The sequence below is a fragment of the Acartia tonsa genome, chromosome 13 (assembly GCF_053477335.1).
Source record: "Acartia tonsa isolate MP-2025a chromosome 13, ASM5347733v1, whole genome shotgun sequence".
In the NCBI taxonomy this organism is placed as follows: Eukaryota; Metazoa; Arthropoda; class Copepoda; order Calanoida; family Acartiidae; genus Acartia; species Acartia tonsa.
Genome location: NC_137272.1, coordinates 34,882,345 through 34,903,675, shown reverse-complemented (window position 1 = coordinate 34,903,675; position 21,331 = coordinate 34,882,345). Strand labels below are relative to the sequence as shown.

Here is a 21,331-nt window from a genome sequence, read left to right as displayed (position 1 = left end):
AAAGAAACATTTAAAATTAAGAAACTTAATGTTTGATCAGCATATATGGAGTAAAGGCATAACAAATATGATCAGAAAATAAAACCAAGAAAATATGTTGATAGCATAAAAACATTTAATATTGTCAATCATTTGTTTAATTTAGGTTGTTTAATCTAGCTTTAAAAATTTAAATTTAAAATCAAGTAAAATATCTTTAAAAAACGAACTGAAGAACATTTAAAGATATAACACTTCTATTTCAAAAGATAGATTTAAATTAGATATTGGTAATATATATTAAAGCTGAGAACTTACAATACCAAATAAAATTATCTTCTATAGGAATGACAGCAACAAGTACATAAACCAATCAATCGATAACACACAGGGTGGAGAGGAACAATAATGATTAATTAAATCTACAGCCCTTCTTTCACCCAAATTAAACAACCAGGAAAATCTAAGTCTAATTTTAATCACACATAAAAATTAGAGATATTATTTTATTTCAACGTGCATTGCCCTATACCTGTATCCCTGATAAAGTAAGATCAACAAGTGGCCTCCCAGGGCTATTTCCAGAATCAATTATAATAGAAGGGGAATATAAGATTAAGAAAATCAATAAAAATTATCTCAAGATTTATATATATATCTTTAAGTATATATTTATAAGTCTAAACATAATACAACATAGGTAGAAATTTTCCTAAATAAATGTTAAAATTGATAAATAAGACTAATTAAACAAACAAATATTAACAAAATAGATAAGAATTGAGATAAAACTAGTATATTTATACGTTAAATAGGGCGTTTTCAAGTCATATGAATTGTTTCAATGTAACTCTTCTCTTATTACTAGCAGACAGATTTGTATTACGAAGTTAAATAAACAAAAGTAGAAAGACAATTCTTCTCTGTAACTTTTTCCCTATAATTTAGTAATTTTTTTTATCATAAAATTAAATATTTCATCAGTTTAGAGATTTTGATTTGTAAAAAATATGTAGAAATGAAAAAATAATGTCAAAAAAGTGGATAGAAATAGTCATTTTTACTATTTAAAACTGGAGAGGCTAGGAAAACAGCTTAAAACCATCCTTAAAATATCTATAAAGCTTATCTGAAAAGTTAAAATAATTTGTATTAGAAATTTTCGAGATCTTTAACTTGGGACGATAAAGCACCTGACTACATTATATTAAGAACAAATTTTATTTAAATTACCATATTAGGTACATTTTGCTAGAAAATTTTTGTTACAAATATTTAGTCCAAAAATAAATTTTGTAATTTTAAAAATGTCGTCGTTTCTTTTGCGCGCAAGCATGCCGCAATCTAAAAATTAGAAGGGGCTATTTATGTATTTATACTAATATTTCTCTTTATATATTTTCTTTATTTACATTTAATTCTTTATACATATTTTCCCATAAATTCCAATTATTCTTTTTAAAATCTTTTCTATGCATTTTCATAAAATATGGCCAGTAAGATCATTTGTTAAGAAAATTTCAAAAGATTTGTGCCATGAAGATAAATTTTTTTTGTCGACATTTTGTCTTAATAAGTTTTGTCCCTTGTTATCCTAATTTATTTTTATATTTTGACCAAATGAGATTTCGTGAAGTAGTATGTTAATTTTTAGATTTGATTATTTTGTGATAAATTGTTTGTTTAATGCATAAAATTTGTAATGAAATACTTGTTGCGTTCATCATATGGAAATTGAAGCCCCCAATAATAAAACAGTCTTTTTAAAATGTGAAATAGTTGGATGTTTGCTTTTTTATGATTTAAGCTAAGAAGATTATATCTGATAAAAACTATTTATGTGATATATAAAGTCAGTAACATTTTTATATTCTGTAGGAATGAAAATATCAACACGTTTATTTATTTATATATTTGGTCGAGAGCGATATCTTGATTATTGTTAATTCATTAGATATCTATATATTTGCTTAAATTGATGTAGCAACGCATATGTATCTGATATATATATATATATATATTATATGACAGTAGCAAGCCGTTTTCACTAGCACCACAGCCCTAAGATTGCACCATTTGCTCACCAGAAAACCAACCCTTTGATTGCACGGCCTTTGTCTGAGATGTCCTAACTGTGAATGGTAGTGATTTCCGTCTGTTTTGGGGCAATGGCAATCCCCCTACTCTAACTATTTATGTCGCGCACATGATATTATAGCAGCCAAAATTTTTACCTTTTGAAATGGGATTAGATCATAAGGATTAAGGATCATAATATTTTTTCTCTATGGATTACATGTTAATTACGTAAGCGCGCAAGTTTTCATAGTTTTCATAAATGAATTGCTTAAAAGTTTCTTTAAAAGTAATTGACAAAGTAATAAAGTTATACACATACATATTTTATTGTTTCTTACTCTTTCCTAAGTTTACACTTAATTAACATCTGCATACACAAAACAAATGTAGAGCTAGGTAGGTTTCTAGGAAGTTTCGAATTTGATTCAATAAGGGGGGGGGGGGGGTGCGTAATGACATAAGCTCTTAAACCGTGAGCAAAATGGTCTAAATATTGAGCTAGACCTTTCAAATTTGGTATATAAGCCTAGTCCTATAGGTATTACATCTAAATGGCAAAAAAATCCAAAATTTTTATTTTTAGGTTAGGTTAGGTAAGAAAAACCCTGCGGAAATGGGGTTTTTAGGCTTTTTTTGGTCTATTTTGATGTGGAAACTTGCCTTAAATTGTTTTTTCTTAGGGTTTTAACTTAAATACACTGTATCTATTCACATGGGCATTATTTAAGATGATTCAGCAAGTCGGGGACCGACCCCAGGGGGCTAGGTGGGTGGCCCGCAGGGGTTAAGTGCATTTTTCCAATATATATGATGTGATACATCAAATGATATGTTTTTTAGGTCAAAGAACTCAAATTCAGAGTTAAAATAAGCATTAGAATAATCTGAAGCTAACCCCAGCGGGCTAGCTGGGTTGCCCACAGGGCTTAAGTGCATTTTACCTAAGCTAACCTAGAAACTTACATTTATTATTTTTTTTAGGTTTTTTTTCTAGAATAAACTGTCCATTCATGAGGACCTTCTTTTAGATGATTCAGCAAGTCGAAGACCGACCCCAGCGGGCTAGGTGGGTGGCCTGCAGGGGTTAAGTGCATTTTCCCCAATATATATGTTGTGATAAATCCAATTATATGTTTTTTAGGTCAAAGAACTCAAATTCAGAGCTGAAATAAGCATTAGACTAATCTGAAGCTAACCCCAGCGGGCCAGATAGATAGCCCACAGGGCTTAAGTGCATTTTATCTAACCTAACCTAGAAACTTACATTTAATATTTTTTTTTTAGGTTTTTTTTCAAATAAACTGTCCATTCATGAGGACCTTATTTCAGATGATCCAGCAAGTCGAAGACCGACCCCAGCGGGCTATGTGGGTGTCCCTACGGGGTTAAATGCATTTTTTTTTAAAAGTATGTGTTGTCATACATCCAAGTATAGGTTTTTAAGGTCAAGAAACTCAAATTTACAGCTAATAAAAGCATCAGACTAATCTGAAGCTAGCCACAGCGGGCTAGGTGGGTTGCCTGCAAGTTTTTACATAACCTAACCTAGAACCTTACTTGTTATTTTATGGTTTTTTTCTGGAATAAACTGTGTCTATTTATTAGAACATTATTTAAGATTTAAGACCCCAATAGGCTAGGTGCGTGGCCCGCAGGGGTTAAGTGCATTTTTAGTTGTCATACATAAAATTATAGGTTTTTTAGGTCCAGAAATTCAAAGGGGTAGTTTCACGAAATGCACTTGAACTTAATTTAGTGAACTTCATATTTTTTCCTGGTTAATTGGTTAAACTACATTTATATGGCATATATTTGAAAGAATTTCAATTTTGATAGTACAATGTTAGCGGTGGAAGAATTTAATATGCTAATAGGATACAATTTTTTAATTTAATGTATACCACATACCACGAAAAAACTAGCATCAGGTTGCTATTGTGTTTTTTTTAGCTCCAAATTGACTTAAAAAACATATAGTTAGATGTATAACAACACATGATTTGGAAAATTTACCCCTGCAGGCCACCCACCTAATCCGGGGGGGTTAGCCTTAGGTCATTCTAATGCTTAAAATAGCTCTGAATTTGAGTTTCTTGACATAAAAAACCTATAATTTGATGTATGACAACACATACATTAGTAAAATGCACTACACCCCTGTGGGCCACCCACCTAGCCCGCTGGGGTCGGTCCCCAACTTGCTGGATTATCTAAAATAATGTCCTCATTAATAGACACAGTTTATTCAAGGAAAAAACCAAAAAGAATAAGTAAGTTTCTAGGTTAGGTTAGGTAAAATGCACATAAGCCCTGTGGAAAATCTACCTAGCCCGCAGGGGTTAGCTTCAGGTAAGTCTTATGCCAATTTTAGCTCTGAATTTGAGTTTCTTGACCTTAAAAACCTTTATTTTGATATATAACAAGATCTATATTGGAAATAATGCATTTAACCCCTGCGGGCCACCAACCTAGCCCGCTGGGGCTAGTTTCAGATTAGTCTTATGCTCATTCTAGATCTGAATTCAGTTAACTGACCTAAAAAACCTTTATTTTGATATATAACAAGATCTATATTGGAAATAATGCACTTAACCCCTGCGGGCCACCCACCTAGCCCGCTGGGGTCGGTCCCCGACTTGCTGGATCATCTTAAATAAAGTCCTCATGAATGAACAGTTTATTCTAGAAAAAAAACCTAAAAAAAAATAATAAATGTAAGTTTCTAGGTTAGCTTAGGTAAAATGCACTTAAGCCCTGTGGGCAACCCGGCTAGCCCGCTGGGGTTAGCTTCAGATTATTCTAATGCTTATTTTAGCTCTGAATTTGAGTTCTTTGACCTAAAAAACATATCGTTTGATGTATCACATCATATATATTGGAAAAATGCACTTAACCCCTGCGGGACACCCACCTAGCCCGCTGGGGTCGGTCCCCGACTTGCTGGATCATCTTAAATAAAGTCCTCATTAATAGACACAGTTTATTCAAGAAAAAAACCTGTAAAAATATAAGTAAGTTTCTAGGTTAGGTTAGGTAAATGCTCTTAAGCCCTGCAGAAAACCAACCTAGCCCGGGGGGGTTAGCTTCAGGTCAGTCTAATGCTAATTTTCGCTCAGAATTTGAGTTTCTTGACCTAAAAAACCTATAGTTTGATATATAACAAGATATATATTAGAAAAAATGCACTTAACCCCTGCGGGCCACCAACCTAGCCCGCTGGGGCTAGCTTCAGATTAGTCTAATGCTTATTTTAGCTCTGAATTTGAGTTCCTTGACCTAAAAAACCTATAATTTGATGTATCACAACAAATATATTGGGAAAAATGAACTTAACCCCTGCGGGCCACCCACCTAGCCCCCTGGGGTCGGTCCCCGACTTGCTGAATCATCTTAAATAATGTCCATGTGAATAGATACAGTGTATTTAAGTTAAAACCCTAAGAAAACCAATTTAAGGCAAGTTTCCACATCAAAATAGACCAAAAAAAGCCTAAAAACCCCATTTCCGCAGGGTTTTTCTTACCTAACCTAACCTAAAAATAAAATTTTTTGGATTTTTTTGCCATTTAGATGTAATACCTATAGGACTAGGCTTATATACCAAGTTTGAAGGGTCTAGCTCAATATTTAGACCATTTTGCTCACGGTTTAAGAGCTTATGTCATTACGCACCCCCCCCCCCTTTATCAATTGAAATGTGTGGTTAGAAACCCAACACTTTTTATTATAATTAAAGTAATTCTAGGAAAAATAAATTAAACTTAAGAAAGGATATATATTTCAGAATTATAGCATAATGGTGAAACCAGTTTTTAATGCCGGAGACTTGGTCTTTGCCAGGGTTAAAGGATACCCAGCATGGCCGGCCAAAATCACTGAAGTCCCCGCCAAAGACAAATATCATGTGTACTTTTATGGGACCTATGAAACTGCCATTTTAAAGCACAATGATCTTTTTCTGATGTCTAAGGACAACCAGGCAAAATTTATTGACAAAAATGCAAAGAGAAAATTCTACATGAAAGGCATTATTGAGTTAATAAACACGCCTGACATAGCACCCGGCCCTAAGGCCAATCCACTTTCAGATCCGCCAGACATTAACAGCATAAAATCCGCAAAAAGTCCCGCTATTTCCTCTAAACCTGCCACACCATCGGGGATCACGTCCCCGCCAACGGTGCGCAAACCATTCAAATTGAGCAGTGGCACACCTGTTAAAAGAGCTATCAGCACAGACAATTTAGCTTTTGCCACGCCTCTCAGTAAAATAAAGTCTGAACCTTCTAAAACGCCTGCGACGCTTCCTGTGAACCGCACTCGACGTGCAAGTAAAGGATCATTAGATGAGATTGCCTCGCCTCCTGTGTTCAGCACTCCGCAGGTAACATGTTTTAATCCATATTCCAAAAATGTAGGTAATAAAAGTCATATTATAATGGACTCACCGACTTTTTTGTAATTTTCATAGAGCTGCTACGCTTTCGAATTGTACCTTTCTGCTTAAGGAATTATTTGAAAGATATATTGTTACGAAATTAACTATTATAGATAAATCATCTATAAGTTGAAGATCAGAGTGATCACATTTTTGTCGATTTAGACTTCAAGTCGAAGTGGTCGCGTAATCAAACAGTCCAAAAGATTTGACGACGAAAATTCGACAATCAGCTCGACAGACCAACAGTCAACTGCCCGGGCTGATACACAAATTGATGATCCGAGAAAGATTTGGGTTAAACGAAGATCTACTGGGGACCTGATTGAGATAAGACTTACAATGGACCGGCCGACAGGTATATAATATTTGTATTAGGATATTTACATCAATAATGTAAGATATGACACTTGAATTACACCTTAATGAGAAAATGATTTTCCCGTGGTGTTTTAATACAAAACCTCCCTTTCTTTCTCAAGACAATGATCAAATAAAATTTGATATTTGATATACATTACGTGCATTGTTATTCTTTATATTCCTTTCCATCCATTTCAGGGTAAATTGAAATTATAAAACTTCTATTAAGATTAGATTTATTTAGTTACCTACTTTTTATTTTTTACAGAATGGCAAAGTGAGAAGCAGAAATTAGTGTGGAACCTGGCGACTGCCAGAAATGCTTGTAAACTTAAGGAAACAAACATCATATCAAAATATTAATATTGTTATTGTAATTGTTAGGGGTTCAGGGAAGATAAATAGAAGATAGTTTATTCTCCTATAGAATTGAAATGTTTCACTTTTAAGCCTTTTTCCCCAGATATTTGATGAGCAATGGCCTTAATTAAGCCTAAAGGGATAGTTTCACGAAGTGAATTTAAAAAAAAATAGTGAACTGTAAGTTTTTTCTATTTTAAATAACGTATTAGTGCATAATATAAAGTTATTGATTAAAATTAAAAGATTTGACCAGGGATTTTCCTTAAAAAATGAGTTTTTCATTTTTATTTTCAACTTCGTTACATGTTATATATGGCAAAAACTTTATTGTCATAAATACAACTTTAGATAGCATTTACTAGTTAATAGAACTTCAAACTTTTTATACAACAAAATATACATAACAACAAAGAATGACCAATAAAATATTTAGTATAGTACTTAGAGTAGTGATCTTTTTATATGTCTTAGTAGAATATATTAGGCATTGGATAGATATGATTGTGATAAAGAATTTTAATATTGACCTGACCGAACTTTTTTTATTTGACAATATCTAAAAAAGTTAGTGATTTGCAACATAAATTACATGAGAATGGTCTTTATATATATATATTATATGTAGTATGGTTAGTTGGTGAGATAATGTGTATATTGTTAGTAAACCGGACGGTTTTCTTTATTTTTTTAAAAAGAATCTATAGAAAACCTGTCCTATAATGAACCGGACGTTATTTTTTATGTTTTTTAAGTAACTTGTCCCAAGGGGAACCCCTGTTCAATTTTTTTATAACTCTTGTGAAATACGCTGAAAAAGATTCTCTCATATTGGTGTTTTGGCTATACATATTTGGAAAAAAATAGACCATTCTCATGTAATTTATGTGGCAAATCACTTTAACTTTTTTAGATATTGTTAAATAAAAAAAGTTTGGTCTGGTCAATGTTAAAAATTCTTTAACATATAATCATATCTATCCAATGCCTAATATATTCTACTAAGACATATAAAAGTTCACTACCCTAAGTACCTTAACTCTTTAAATACACTTCGTAGAACTATCCCTTTTTGTTTACAATTAAACAATGGTAAAAATCACTACCTAGGTACCTAGATATTTTAGAAATAAAACATTTGAATATTTTGTTTGTTTTATAGGAGCTTGTTGAACTCGGGCAATTCATACCAAAAGAACTTATACAAGAGTTGCAGGTTTGTACATTAACATTAGATACTCTTAATCAAATGATTTCTATATGCGAGTCTGTCATATGATATACAGGGTGCGCCACATAAATCCGGACTTTTTTCAAACGGCCATAGCACCAAAACTATTTGACCAATCATGACGTTTGACCACACTATAAAAAGCTTGGGTAGTTATCTTTTTGCCCATAAAATTTTTAGACGATGGAGGACGTGTTCTCCAAGCTGGCAGCGCTTATGTTCAACATGGCAGAATCGAAACGCGCTGATAGTTTACCCTGGATTCTTGACTAGGGCCCACTAAATCTGACCTCAGCCCATCTGTAGGTGAGGTAGAGTTATACAACTTGCTGGGGATACTGTTAGATACATAAGTAAGACACTAAAAAAGACTAGAGCTCTATCTGAAATGGCTTGGTCGTAGTACTCCATCAAAGTGAAACGTGGCAGATTTTGAGAGGTCAAAAACGTCAAAAACCGTGAAAATTCGTGAAAATTTCTCGGTTCTCGACTTCTTGGGCCCATTTGTAACCTTAAAACTCGTTTTAGACTATGTGTTGCGATGATAACCCTAGCTTAATCTTCATGCCATTTCCAAAAAGGTATTGCACGTTGTTCTAGCTTAATTGTGGCCCAAATGAGAGCCGCCGTGTCGAAGGGTAGCTTGAAAGATGGGTGAATTTGGATCCTGCAGTTACTCACGTCCCTAAGGAGATATGGCCTCCCAGCAGCCCCGATCTTCATCCAATTGACTTTTAGGCCTGGAGCGCCATTAAAGCATGAACCAATAGACGCGCCCATACCACAAAGACCTCCCTCATTGCCACTATGAAGGAGAACTTCGCCAGCTTGGACAGGGACATGGTGACCAGGGCCTGGGGACGGTTCAGGGGGCGGGTAGAGGCGGTGATTGAGGCTGGCGGCGATTTTATTGAATAATCTAATAGTCATATAGCTAGTTTGCTTCCCAGTTTTTAAAATTCAATAAAATCTTTGAAATTGACGATTTTATGTTCATTTTTTTAAAAATAAGAAAAGGTCCGGATTTATGTGGCGCACCCTGTACCTGTGTAATGTATAATTTGCATTTTGTAATTTATTTCTTAAATTCGTAGGTATTCATTTTCTTATTGAAATTTAATTGTTATTTAGAATTATTACTTTAGTTTCTTGGTGTACAGACAATTGAATTTAATTTAAAAAGAAAAGTAGGCGCAATCTCAACCAATTATTTTATAGTTTCAGCTTGGCATGTTAGTAGAATATGAAAGATAATTGTGAAAATAATATTATTATCTACAGGAAAAGGCGGCACTAACAGACGAAGAGAAAGAAGATTTAAGAAAAGTAGCAGAGCAGTCTATTCGCAGGTGAAATTGCTAAACATTTCCTATTTATATAAATTATTATTCTTGACTCGCTGAAAAGTTCTGAGTTAAAGTACTATCTTTACTTAGCTACTTGTTATATAGGCTATGTACGTTCTTGCTATCAAGTATGTAATTTTATTAATATTGATTAGACTTTTCATCTTAATTTTACTAAATTTTTAAAACTTTGTTTGTCTTCTTGTTTACTTTATTTGTTTTATAAATCTTTTTAACCTAATTGCAAATGATTTATTAGAGAAAAGATGGAATGGTTAATGCGAGAGCATAAGATGGTTGATACAGAGTGTCTCATAAGAAAAGCTTTACCTACAAAGGTAATCTTTAGATTAGCTTAGACGTAACGGGCGTGACTGCAGTACATATAACCTTAACAGAAACAATAATATTTATTACAACGCAAGGTCTTTTTTCCATGCGGAGGAACTTCTTTATTGTCTACTTACGGACACGCCCCCAGAGAATTCTAGGGAACTTGTGTATTCAATTTTAGTTTTAAAAAGAAGTGAAATTTTTTTGAGGCAGGTTGCATTCCATTTTTTTCCCATGGTAATTTCTCTGGGAAGAATGATGGTATCCTCCCCCATATCAATTATAAACCTTCGTAATTCATATGAAAATCTACATTGTACAGACCAAATCGGTTTAGCTGTTGGCAAGATCCTTCGGTTCACACAGGGAGACATACATCCTGTTACTTTTCTTTAATGATTTTTTACATGAATTAACATGAATTTGGTCACTTATTGATACACTAACCTCTAACGACCTGTAGACATAGATTTTACAATTGAAGTAAAATTTGTAATTTAGGACCCCGATACAGATGAATGTGTGAGATTACTACAGAAGTTGTTGTTCATGGATATAGAACAATTTATGCTCGTCAAACAACCAACATTGGCAGGAATGTTTATTATTATTCATTCAAAGAATTTTAACACTTTGTCTTTTACTTATGTTAGATTCTTTTTTAGCGCAACATTGTCTGTCCGTCTGACCATGTTGATAAATACCAAAAGATCGAAAAGGAATTCTTAAATATTTTGTAGATTCCTCACACAATAGGGCATGTTTAAGCTTTCCATGGGCACTCAGGCTGCTTCTGATTAGGTTGAAGGAAGGATTGTAGATTAATGTTACTGCCATTATCCTTTCTCTGTCTGTATTGATATTTTTACTCTCAATATGAGCGCTCTACAATTGATTATACATGTAATTGTTATCATCGTGTTTAAAGCAATAAAAATTTATTATGTTTAGTATTTATTTACTACAGTAAATATAAAGTAAAAAGTTAAATTGTTTCATTGAAAATATGCTTTGTTTCAATAAAAATAGGGTTTGGCCGGATATCTGGCCAACGCAGGATAACCTGACATTAGATCAACAGCCAGTATCCGGGTAGTTTCAATACCCGGTATCCGGTTAGTTTCAATATCCGGTATCCTGATAGTTTCAATAACTGGTATCCGACACGATATTGAAAATGGTCAGATATCCGGCTCATACCTAGTTAAAAGAATAATAAAAATGAATGTAAAGATACTGTCGATAAATTGAAAAACTACAAAGGACCACAGGTAGGATCTTATATTATAACATATATTGTATGTTTAATGTTTAGGTGAGGTACTTAATTTTTCTCTTGACTGTTTAGTTTGACCTTGTAACTTCTATATATCAATGCCTACCTACTAATTTAATTTAAATACTTACCTAGGTATGTATAAGAAGAAAAAAAATTATTTTTATATTGGTAAAAATGCTTATATGTAAATTCAAAATCATCTTTTAAATGGGATGTAAAAATTAACAATATTCAAACTTTTCCATTAATGATGTTAATCTATATTAGGGTTAATTTTGTTTATCACAAAAGGCAGGGTAGGGGAATTATTCTAGTTTCTTACGCCTGAAGATTCCTAAAATTTAAGTTTTGACAGAAGAAAAAAAAACAATTTTATCTTTAGATTGAATATAACTTCTTTGTTATGTAGGTAAAGGAGGAGAACATAGATAACAAAGAGTGGGAGAGAATTCAGAGAAACATAACATCAATTCAGACCATGGCTGCAACTCTGCATAAGAAACTACAAGCTCTTTTCCATTTCAAGGTAGGTGTCACTGTCCAATGTCATTCACATCAAGTGTCACTTAAAGGAAAATTTAATTTAAGAAAGAAAGAAAAAGTAAAATGATAGGATTGGGGTTGTATATGAGATTTTTCTTGGGAGGCTGGTGTTACCCTACCCTAAAATAGTTTTTTTCCCTTGGACCTATGAGAAGCTTTACTTTTAAGGAGAATCATATCGATTAGATGACTTAATTTTACTGTATTTAATTTTGTAGGAGACCGCTGAATTGAGTTTCTATAAGTTCCTTTTGAAAGAAGCTGAGCTATTGAAGGAGAAAACAAAGGGAATGGACGAGAAAGAGAGGCTTGCGCTTACTGAACCCCCAAAGTAAACAAAAAATATCCAAATAAAGATATAAAAAAATACCCCAAATGAATCTAAAACATTTTGGTGGATTTTTGTTGGAAATTCTTGTGATAAAGAAAATTCTCCTTGTGCATTTTCTAGTAAAAGAAAGTAAAAATATTTTTATAATATGTGAAAACTGCGATAATTTTTTGTTCCATCAAATGGTTTATTTTTACTACAAATATTTAATTTAATATAACCTATTATTTCATTCTTGTAAAGGTGGGGGTGATAAGTGCATACATACATAGTCAAGGTAGAAGGACTATTAAAAATCATCTTAATAGACTTAAAAAGGGGGGGGGGGGCGAAAGTGACACTTTTTGAAACCAAAAATAAAAGTCAACAAAGGAACTCAACTAAAAAAAGAGTTACAGGTCTGAGATTTTGCATGGCAGTTGCTTTATAGGGGTACAATATGGAACTGTGAAGAAACGGCGGCGCAACCGCCGAAAACCGCCGTTTCCCGCCGAATTTTTTTTTGCCTTTTCTCGGCGGTTTTCGGCGGTTGCGACGCCGTTTCTTCACAGTTCCATATTGTACCCCTATAAAGCAACTGCCATGCAAAATGTCAGACCTGTAACTCTTTTTTTAGTTGAGTTCCTTTGACTTTTAGTTTTGGTTTCAAAAAGTGTTACTTTCGCCCCCCCCCCCCCCCCCTTTTATTACACATCGCTTCCTAGGTAGCGGAAGTACAAGACCTAATTCTATACCGTAAAAAGTTAATTGCTACCATTTTGTTATGATTATTTATCCTTTAATTGCCCTTCATACCTTACTTTACGAGATTTTGCAATCATTATCCAACCCCCCCCCCCCCCACTCTCTTTTAGACAAAACGTTTAAATCTTGAAAATTAATATTCATTCAGTTTGTAAATATTAAAAGTATTAGGAAGGGATATTTAATCTGAAGTTTAACTTATTTAAAGATTTTTAGAGGTTTTCTTAAGGTGTAATATCCATTCTTGTAAGAGTATAGTTAGCTTTTGCCAAGTTTTAATTGAAGAAAAATATATTATTTTCTTGTCTTTTTTAGTCTGATATTTGAAAAAAGAAATATAGCAAAGAAATGACTATATTAGACTAGCTTCAAAGTAGACAGTTCAATAATATGTTTTGGATGATATACCAATCAATTTGTTTTTCTCAAATTTTTCTTTTTTACTTGGTAAAAGTTATGAAAATTAATTATGAAAAAGTACCTTCTTGCTAACTTTGTATTTTTGTATTATATATTAAGAAAAAAGGACAATTAAAAAAGTGTTTATTTTTCAGGTTTGCCTCCCCTTAGTGGTGTGAGGCAGAATGTCTAAAATGTCGAGTCCTAGTTCCTATGATTTTGAAACTTTTTACCATAACATTTGCAGGCATAGAACTGTATCCGTGATTTACATTAATATTATTTTAGATGCCTCTAGGAGTTTAGAGAGAGTTTACCTCCACTTAATTACAGTTTTATTTTAAACAGAAAAATAAAAACAATATTTTGTTTGTGGAAGGGGGTAATTTCTCTTGAAGAATCGAGGTATCCAACCCCCGCAATAGTTATAAACCTTCCCATGACCTATAAGAAGCACTATAAAGCTTTAGTGGTTAGCGAGATTATGCGCAACAAGACACAAAAAGAGACATCCTCTTACTTGAATATACTGATTGAACTGAAAATTTTAATATTAAAAACATGTAATTTATCATTTTTATCTCCAATGTTGTTCAGTTCTAAGAGAAGTTTTTAAGATGGCACTTTTTGCTTTAGCAACTGTTACGCCGTTAATTTTTCACAGTTCTACATTGTACAATATTAAAGCAATTACATGTAAGCCAAAAGAGCCACGTATACACTCGCCCTTGATTAAATTCATGATACACTTCTATGATAACTGTAGTGAGCTTCAGTCCCGAGGCGAGGTTCACAATCTGTCAAAACAGTTCTCACAATTAGCGGACGACAATGAAAGGTAATCTATTTTTTAGGGTTGGTCTTGATACTTTTTTGGCCGGATATCTGAATGATTTAAAATTCCGGATATCCGGCGATTTACTGGATACCCGGATATTAAAGTATCAAAAAAAAGTTTTATCCATAAACTGGTAATTTATTTTATAAAATAAAGGTTAGGTAAATATTTACTTCACTTTTCTTTGCAGTGAAACTTCTTATATGTCCAGGTAAGGTTTGTAACTAAACTCCAATAAAAAATCGATAATAAAAAAATCTCCTCCACCCCTCCATCAAGTGACCTTGGAGTTAGCTTTTTAGAAATTAATCAAAAATCGTTTTCTTGAAAACTAATATTATTTAGAATAAAGTTTGTACTGGAGAAGAACTTGGTGACAGGACTCCATTGGAAAGACCTCAACTATTCCTCTAAAGACAGGGCAGAATCTCAACGACTTAGAAACCTTGGAAACCAGGTAGAGCCTTTCATTAAAAAAAGTTTGAAAATAAAGTTTTTATATTTAGCTGGATGTTTAAGGTGACTAAATAGTAGACTATGATATTGACAAGGACCTAATAAAATCTAATGAATGATTTTCTAATTCTAGGTTCTGATATTGACAGGACCTAATAAAATCAAATGGATGATTTTCTAATTTAAGTTCAATTAGTTCCAAGAATTTAGAATAGATTTACTTTTTTAGTCTTTACACAATTCCCTTACAATGGCCATTATATAAAATTGGCATTTTTTATTTGTTTGTTAAGAGCGGTAGCCTTTCATTTGCTTATGGGTGGCCCACCAGACTTATACAGCATGACCCTCAAAAAAGTATTTTTAAGCATCTGCAGCCCTTATTTCTCAATGAATTATAAAAAAATGCATATGTCCTTGTTCTCCATAGTATTCCACATAAGCAGATATAAAAATATTTTTTTTACCTCCATTAACACCGGAGATTTTTAGAGCTAAAGTTTTGAAAAAGTGACTGAGGAAAAAGTAACTTTTAACATGAAACGACTTTTTTAGCAAAATTAAGGTAGAAATCCTTTTATTTTTGTTACTAGAAGAAACTTTATACAAAAATGAAATAAAAAATTTAGTTTTTGAGTAAAAAGCATTTTTTTACACTTATTTTTTGAGTCTTTTTAGTTTAATGATATTTTGAAAAACTTACTTATTAGGCAAAATTTTTTAAGATTAAAAAACCAAATAAATCTTTATGAATATAGCAGGAAAATTGTTTTTGTTTCACAATCCTAACTTTAATAACAAAAAAGTTATGAAGAAAATAAAATTAAAACATAATGATTTTTTTGTCTAAAAAGCTTAATTAAGCCCCTATTAAATTATTGAGATGTCAGAAAAGTAGGCGGAGCAACTGTCATAATTAATCCTTTTCTCAAATAAGGGTTAATAAATAACCTAAAATTTGCAAATAATCAATTCATTCAGTAGTATTTTTTGCCATTAAAAATTGATATTTTTTGGTGGAATAAAAAAGAAATAATTAGTTAACTTGTTTTTCTTTGTGTCTCATTATTCAGTTGCCAGAAAAACATAATATAACCATCCAAAAAATAAGAGAAACAAAAAAAAATTCTTTTTCTCAGTCACTTTTTCAAAACTTTAGCTCTAAAAATCTCCGGTGTTAATGGAGGTAAAAAAAATAATTTTATATCTACTTATGTGGAATACTATGGAGAACAAGGACATATGCATTTTTTTATAATTCATTGAGAAATAAGGGCTGCAGATGTTTAAAAATACTTTTTTGAGGGTCATGCTGTAGTATAGATGTATAGATAACAACCTATCTCAAATTTTCAATGACCTTTTTTGTCTGCCAGCAAATTGTTTTCTGCTACTTGGCTGTGATAATATTTCCTTCACATTGGTTGGTTTTGACCCAATTGAGGGTCGGCATCAGGTCATTGCGATTGGGAAATACAGTTATTTAACCCTTTCTCCCTCTATTATTTTACTTTAATGATGGCCTCTCAGTTCCAGTAATCGAATGGTTGTTTCTTACTACTTTAATGTTTTAGGTTTACCAGAAAAATAAATTGACGGAGGCGTTAGAGTATTACAGTCAGTCCATCTGCCTCGCCCCTCATCCATTGCCCCCAAACACATACATTAGCCATGCACAGGTAAACTTTTTTTAATGTTACATACTCCCAGAAACCTTGAAAAAGTCGTTTAAAACTAAAAATATCTTGTATCTGTAGAGTTAGACATAAAAATTGATTTTAAAAATTTGGAACAGAATAAAAAAAAGCAAAAACTCTTTCTTTGAGATTAATACACATTTGTTAGGTACCTACAAAAACTAGTTATTGTAATAAAATGTCCTTTGTTCTTTAAACATGCTGTCATCTTTTTTTCTTTATTAAAAAAAAAATTTATTTCAACCTCAATTTTGTATTGTATCAAAACAACTTTGCTGTTATTCAGGACCTGGATGATAACTTTTCCTATGAAGAGCTGGCCCTGGGGTATGCTAACAGATCAGCCGTCCTCTTTCAGATGAAAGAATATGATCTTTGTATCAAAGATATTACTAGGTACGTTATTGTTCTTGTATTGAATAAAATGTTCTTATGTATTGCTATGATAATCAAAGGTATAAATATGAAAAGAGGTATGTATATAAAAAATCATTTTTAAAAGTTTCCATATAAAAAATATATTTTTTCCTTAGTTTTAAGTATAAAAATTTATTTAGTTTATGAATTTGATTATTATTTCAGGGCCTTCAATTACAGTTATCCAAATAATCTGATGTACAAACTATTTGAAAGAAAAGCACGTTGTCAAAGGGCAATTAAGGTGAACATTTTTTGAGGATTAATCCATTGACTATTGTATTATTACAGGCAACTCTTACATAGCATGACCTTTATCTGTTTTTATTAACCTACCCTCACCGTATGGCGGGTGTCCCCAATAAAGTCACCATAATGAATTACGGATTCTTCAGAGGAACTAGAGATTAATGTTATACTGAGCTGGATCTTTTAATCATTTTAGTGATGAGCCAGATCGGGGTGAGCTGAATTTCAGCCAATCACAGCGCGACATTTCATAAAATGCTGTGCTCTCATTGGTGGAAAGTTGGCTCACCACTTAAATGATTTAAAGATCCAGCTCAGATGTTATGTACGTGACTATTAGGTACCTAACTACTCAATCATCTGCCTTATTAATTACACAACCAATGGGAAGTTGCCTGAAATTATTGCGGCTGAGACATCAGAGTTACCAATGTACATGGTTCTTTTGAGTAGCATTCCCACCACCGTAACTCTATGATTTATCACTGAGGTACGACTCGTCCTACCTATATATAATATATTTTATTATTAATATTTATAGGACTATGCCAGGGGATTAGAATCTATGAAGGAGGCAGAAATGTGGATGAAATATTCAACCCTCAGCGAGACAAAGTCGGTCAGCTTCAAGAAGGAAATTGCCAAGAACATTGAGTTTCTCACTGAAAAGGTAAAATTGTTAGGTACCTATTTATCGCACTGTACTATTACATATACGCATTTCCGCGGAGAGTAAAATAAAAATTATAAAACTGGTAGGTAGGTATTAATTTTATTATTTATTTTACTTTATTATTCGTAGAAACTTGACTATATTGCAATACGATACGTGATTTTCAGATAATATAATACAGCATGACCCTCAAAAAAGTATTTTTAAGCATCTGCAGCCCTTATTTCTCAATGAATTATAAAAAAATGCATATGTCCTTGTTCTCCATTGTATTCCACATAAGTAGATATAAAAATATTTTTTTTACCTCCATTAACACCGGAGATTTTTAGAGCTAAAGTTTTGAAAAAGTGACTGAGGAAAAAGTAACTTTTAACATGAAACGACTTTTTTAGCAAAATTAAGGTAGAAATCCTTTTATTTTTGTTACTAGCAGAAACTTTATACAAAAATGAAATAAAAAATTTAGTTTTTGAGTAAAAAGCATTTTTTTCACATATTTTTTGAGTCTTTTTAGTTTAATGATATTTTGAAAAACTTACTTATTAGGCAAAATTGTTTAAGATTAAAAAACCAAATAAATCTTTATGAATATAGCAGGAAAATTGATTTTGTTTCACAATTCTAACTTTAATAACAAAAATGTTATGAAGAAAATAAAATTAAAACATTATGATTTTTTTGTCTAAAAAGCTTAATTAACCCCCTGTTAAATTATTGAGATGTCAGAAAAGTAGGCGGAGCAACTGTCATAATTAATCCTTTTCTCAAATAAGGGTTAATAAATAACCTAAAATTTGCAAATAATCAATTCATTCAGTAGTATTTTTTGCCATTAAAAATTGATATTTTTTGGTGGAATAAAAAAGAAATACCTAATTAGTTAACTTGTTTTTCTTTGTGTCTCATTATTCAGTTGCAAGAAAAACATAATATAACCATCCAAAAAATAAGAGAAACAAAAAAAAATTCTTTTTCTCAGTCACTTTTTCAAAACTTTAGCTCTAAAAATCTCCGGTGTTAATGGAGGTAAAAAAAATATTTTTATATCTACTTATGTGGAATACTATGGAAAACAAGGACATATGCATTTTCTTATAATTCATTGAGAAATAAGGGCTGCAGATGCTTAAAAATACTTTTTTGAGGGTCATGCTGTATTATTTTATAATTTTACGCGATCTCGTTGAAATTAGAGTTTATTTAAAAATTTCAGTTCATTGGGTTTGGTACCTACCTATCGTAAAAAAATTATGAAAATCTTTGTAGATATCATTGTCTAAAGATTGTGGAACACTGTTCAACAAAGTAAAAGTAACTTTTGTTTTATAACAATGCTTTTGAGTTTGTATTATATCAAATGCTTTATAAAGTTTAAACTACATTAGTTTAATAGCTTTAATTTGCTAGGTAGCAAGGGGGGGGGCACATCTGACACTTTTGCGTAAACAGGGATTATAGGCTTTGTCTTAGGAGTGAGAGGATAGGTTATTTGGGGAAAAAGTTTAGTTTTTGGGTGTATTTTCCTTATATTTAAAAAAAAATTTGATAGGTCTCCAGGTTCAGGTGCTGCAGGCTGGAAGGTCACTTCTGGACAGGTATAAATGAAAAAAAAAATTTGTTTGAAGAGTTAGAGATCAACTTATTAAACCAAATATGACAAAAGTTGCTACTTTATGGATGGTATGAACTAATTTGAAGAAAAATTTGAAATCGGGCTCCAGGTACAGGTACTGCAGGCCTCCAGGTGGATCCTGGACAGGTAAAAACTAAGAATTTTCACTTTTAAAGTTAAAGCATAACTTATTTAACAAAAGTTGCTACTTTTTAGATAGTATTAACCAATTTGAAGAAAAAATTAAAATCGGGCTCCAGGTACAGGTACTGCAGGCCTCCAGGTATATTCTGGACAGGTAAAAATTGAAAAATTTTAATTTTATAGTTAGAACAAAACTCAAATTTTCAAAAGTTGCTACCTTATGTATGGTATGAACTAATTTGAAGAAAAATTTGAAATCGTGCTCCAGGTTCAGGTACTGCAGGCCTCCAGGTAAATTCTGGACAGGTAAAAACTGATATTTTTTACTTTTGAAGTTAGAACAAAACTTATTTTACAAAAGTTGCTACTTTATGGATGGTATTAACATATTTGAAGAAAAATTTGAAATCGGGCTCCAGGATCAGGTACTGCAGGCCTCCAGGTGGATCCTGGACAGGTAAAAACAAAAAATTTTTACTTTTATAGTTGGAACAAAACTTATTTAGCAAAAGTTGCTACTTTATGGATAGTATTAACTCATTTGAAGATAAATTTGAAATCGGGCTCCAGGTTCAGGTACTGCAGGCCTCCAGGTGGATCCTGGACAGGTAAAAACTAAAAATTTTTACTTTTTAAGTTAGAGCATAACTTCTTTAGCAAAAGTTGCTACTTATGGATAGTATTAACTCATTTAAAGAAAAATCTGAAATCGGGCTCCAGCTTCAGGTACTGCAGGCCTCCAGGTGGATCTGATTTTGAATTATATCTGCAAAAAAAAATATTAAGCATTGACTAGAATATACATAAAAAAAACGTACTGTCAACAGGTCAGTCACTAAAGGAAGCCTGCAGGAAATACACTGCTCTAACTGCGGTAAAAATCAAACCAAAATCCAACACAATACACTCAATTTGATACAAAAAAGTTATTGAAGCTGCAGGCTTCAAATTTGGGGTATTAAGCCTTATTGTGGCTGTCTTTCAGCAATTAGATTTTAGCGGATGTAATGTAATATCAACTATATTGCATATTTCAAACTTAAGGAAAAATCATTATTTTTAAAAGTCTAAATCAATTTAAATTTAATCTAGCTATTTGCAATATCATTTTCTTTCTCATAATAAAATGAAACAAAAACCTAACAGTACAACAATTTCATATGGTTTAGGAAAACATTAAATCTATTTTTTTTATATAATGGTTGTAAAGTCTGTCTTTCATTGGTAAGTAAATATTAGAATATTTGTCATATTTAACTTGAATTGAATGTAAAAAAAAAGATTTTTCTAGTCTTCATTCAAATAATCTTGGGCACAATGTTTGTGTGCAAAAGATTGGCGACAGATTTTTTCTCAACGACGATGCTCATGCTCCTCATGAGATTGATTAGAAGTTTGTGCAGAAACATGTGGTTTTATTGGCAATTCAATCTGACAATGAATAGATGATGTCTAACTTGTATCTTAGTTCTAATTGTCTATTTTAACAAAATTTGTTTGGTTTGTTTGTTACTTTTAAGTTAATTTTGTCAGAAAGTTTTCATATCCCTTTTTTTATACTTGATAGTTGAAGAAAGCCTGCAGGAAATATGCCGCTCTAATTGCTGAAAGACCGCCACAATAAGGCTTAATACCCCAAATTTGAAGCCTGCAGCTTCAATAACTTTTTTGTATCAAATTGAGGGTATTGTGTTGGATTTTGGTTGGATTTTTACCGCAGTTAGAGCAGTGTATTTCCTGCAGGCTTCCTTTAGTGACTGACCTGTTGACAGCAGGGTTGTCATTTTGGGCGGGCGCTTTTGGGCGGGCAGTTTTGG

At 32.3% G+C, this 21,331-nt stretch overlaps 2 protein-coding genes across 3 annotated transcripts in view; both read left to right on the top strand.

The window, feature by feature from the left end:
* Positions 1-21,331, top strand: part of LOC145303771 (protein-lysine N-methyltransferase SMYD4-like) — a 112,361-nt gene that overhangs the window by 75,961 nt on the left and 15,069 nt on the right. Inside the window, exons 2-8 of the mRNA XM_080145378.1 lie at positions 13,581-13,672; positions 14,192-14,263; positions 14,609-14,720; positions 16,294-16,398; positions 16,703-16,812; positions 16,999-17,077; positions 17,624-17,752. Of these exons, the coding sequence (XP_080001504.1) occupies positions 13,611-13,672; positions 14,192-14,263; positions 14,609-14,720; positions 16,294-16,398; positions 16,703-16,812; positions 16,999-17,077; positions 17,624-17,752 (669 nt within the window). The 5' untranslated portion in view covers positions 13,581-13,610. The remainder of the gene's footprint in view (positions 1-13,580; positions 13,673-14,191; positions 14,264-14,608; positions 14,721-16,293; positions 16,399-16,702; positions 16,813-16,998; positions 17,078-17,623; positions 17,753-21,331) is intronic.
* LOC145303773 (uncharacterized) lies at positions 5,821-13,580 on the top strand. 2 transcript variants are annotated; one of them, XM_080145380.1, is made up of 12 exons: positions 5,821-6,442; positions 6,662-6,854; positions 7,128-7,197; positions 8,384-8,435; positions 9,732-9,799; positions 10,056-10,134; positions 10,631-10,724; positions 11,363-11,400; positions 11,818-11,934; positions 12,170-12,525; positions 13,137-13,298; positions 13,481-13,580. In XM_080145380.1, the coding sequence occupies exons 1-10, from the start codon at positions 5,855-5,857 to the stop codon at positions 12,284-12,286; spliced, it is 1,416 nt and encodes a 471-aa protein (XP_080001506.1). In that variant the 5' UTR covers positions 5,821-5,854; the 3' UTR covers positions 12,287-12,525; positions 13,137-13,298; positions 13,481-13,580. The 2 variants fall into 2 exon arrangements, with proteins under 2 accessions (XP_080001506.1, XP_080001505.1); XM_080145379.1 differs by having other exon boundaries at positions 13,137-13,580.

Excerpts from the sequence above, each read along its gene's own strand:
- LOC145303773 (XM_080145380.1), top strand. The coding sequence starts at position 5,855 with ATGGTGAAACCAGTTTTTAATGCCGGAGACTTGGTCTTTGCCAGGGTT. Across the intron at positions 8,436-9,731 it reads AACTTATACAAGAGTTGCAG|GAAAAGGCGGCACTAACAGA; the intron begins GTTTGTACATTA and ends TATTATCTACAG. Across the intron at positions 11,401-11,817 it reads AAAACTACAAAGGACCACAG|GTAAAGGAGGAGAACATAGA; the intron begins GTAGGATCTTAT and ends TTTGTTATGTAG.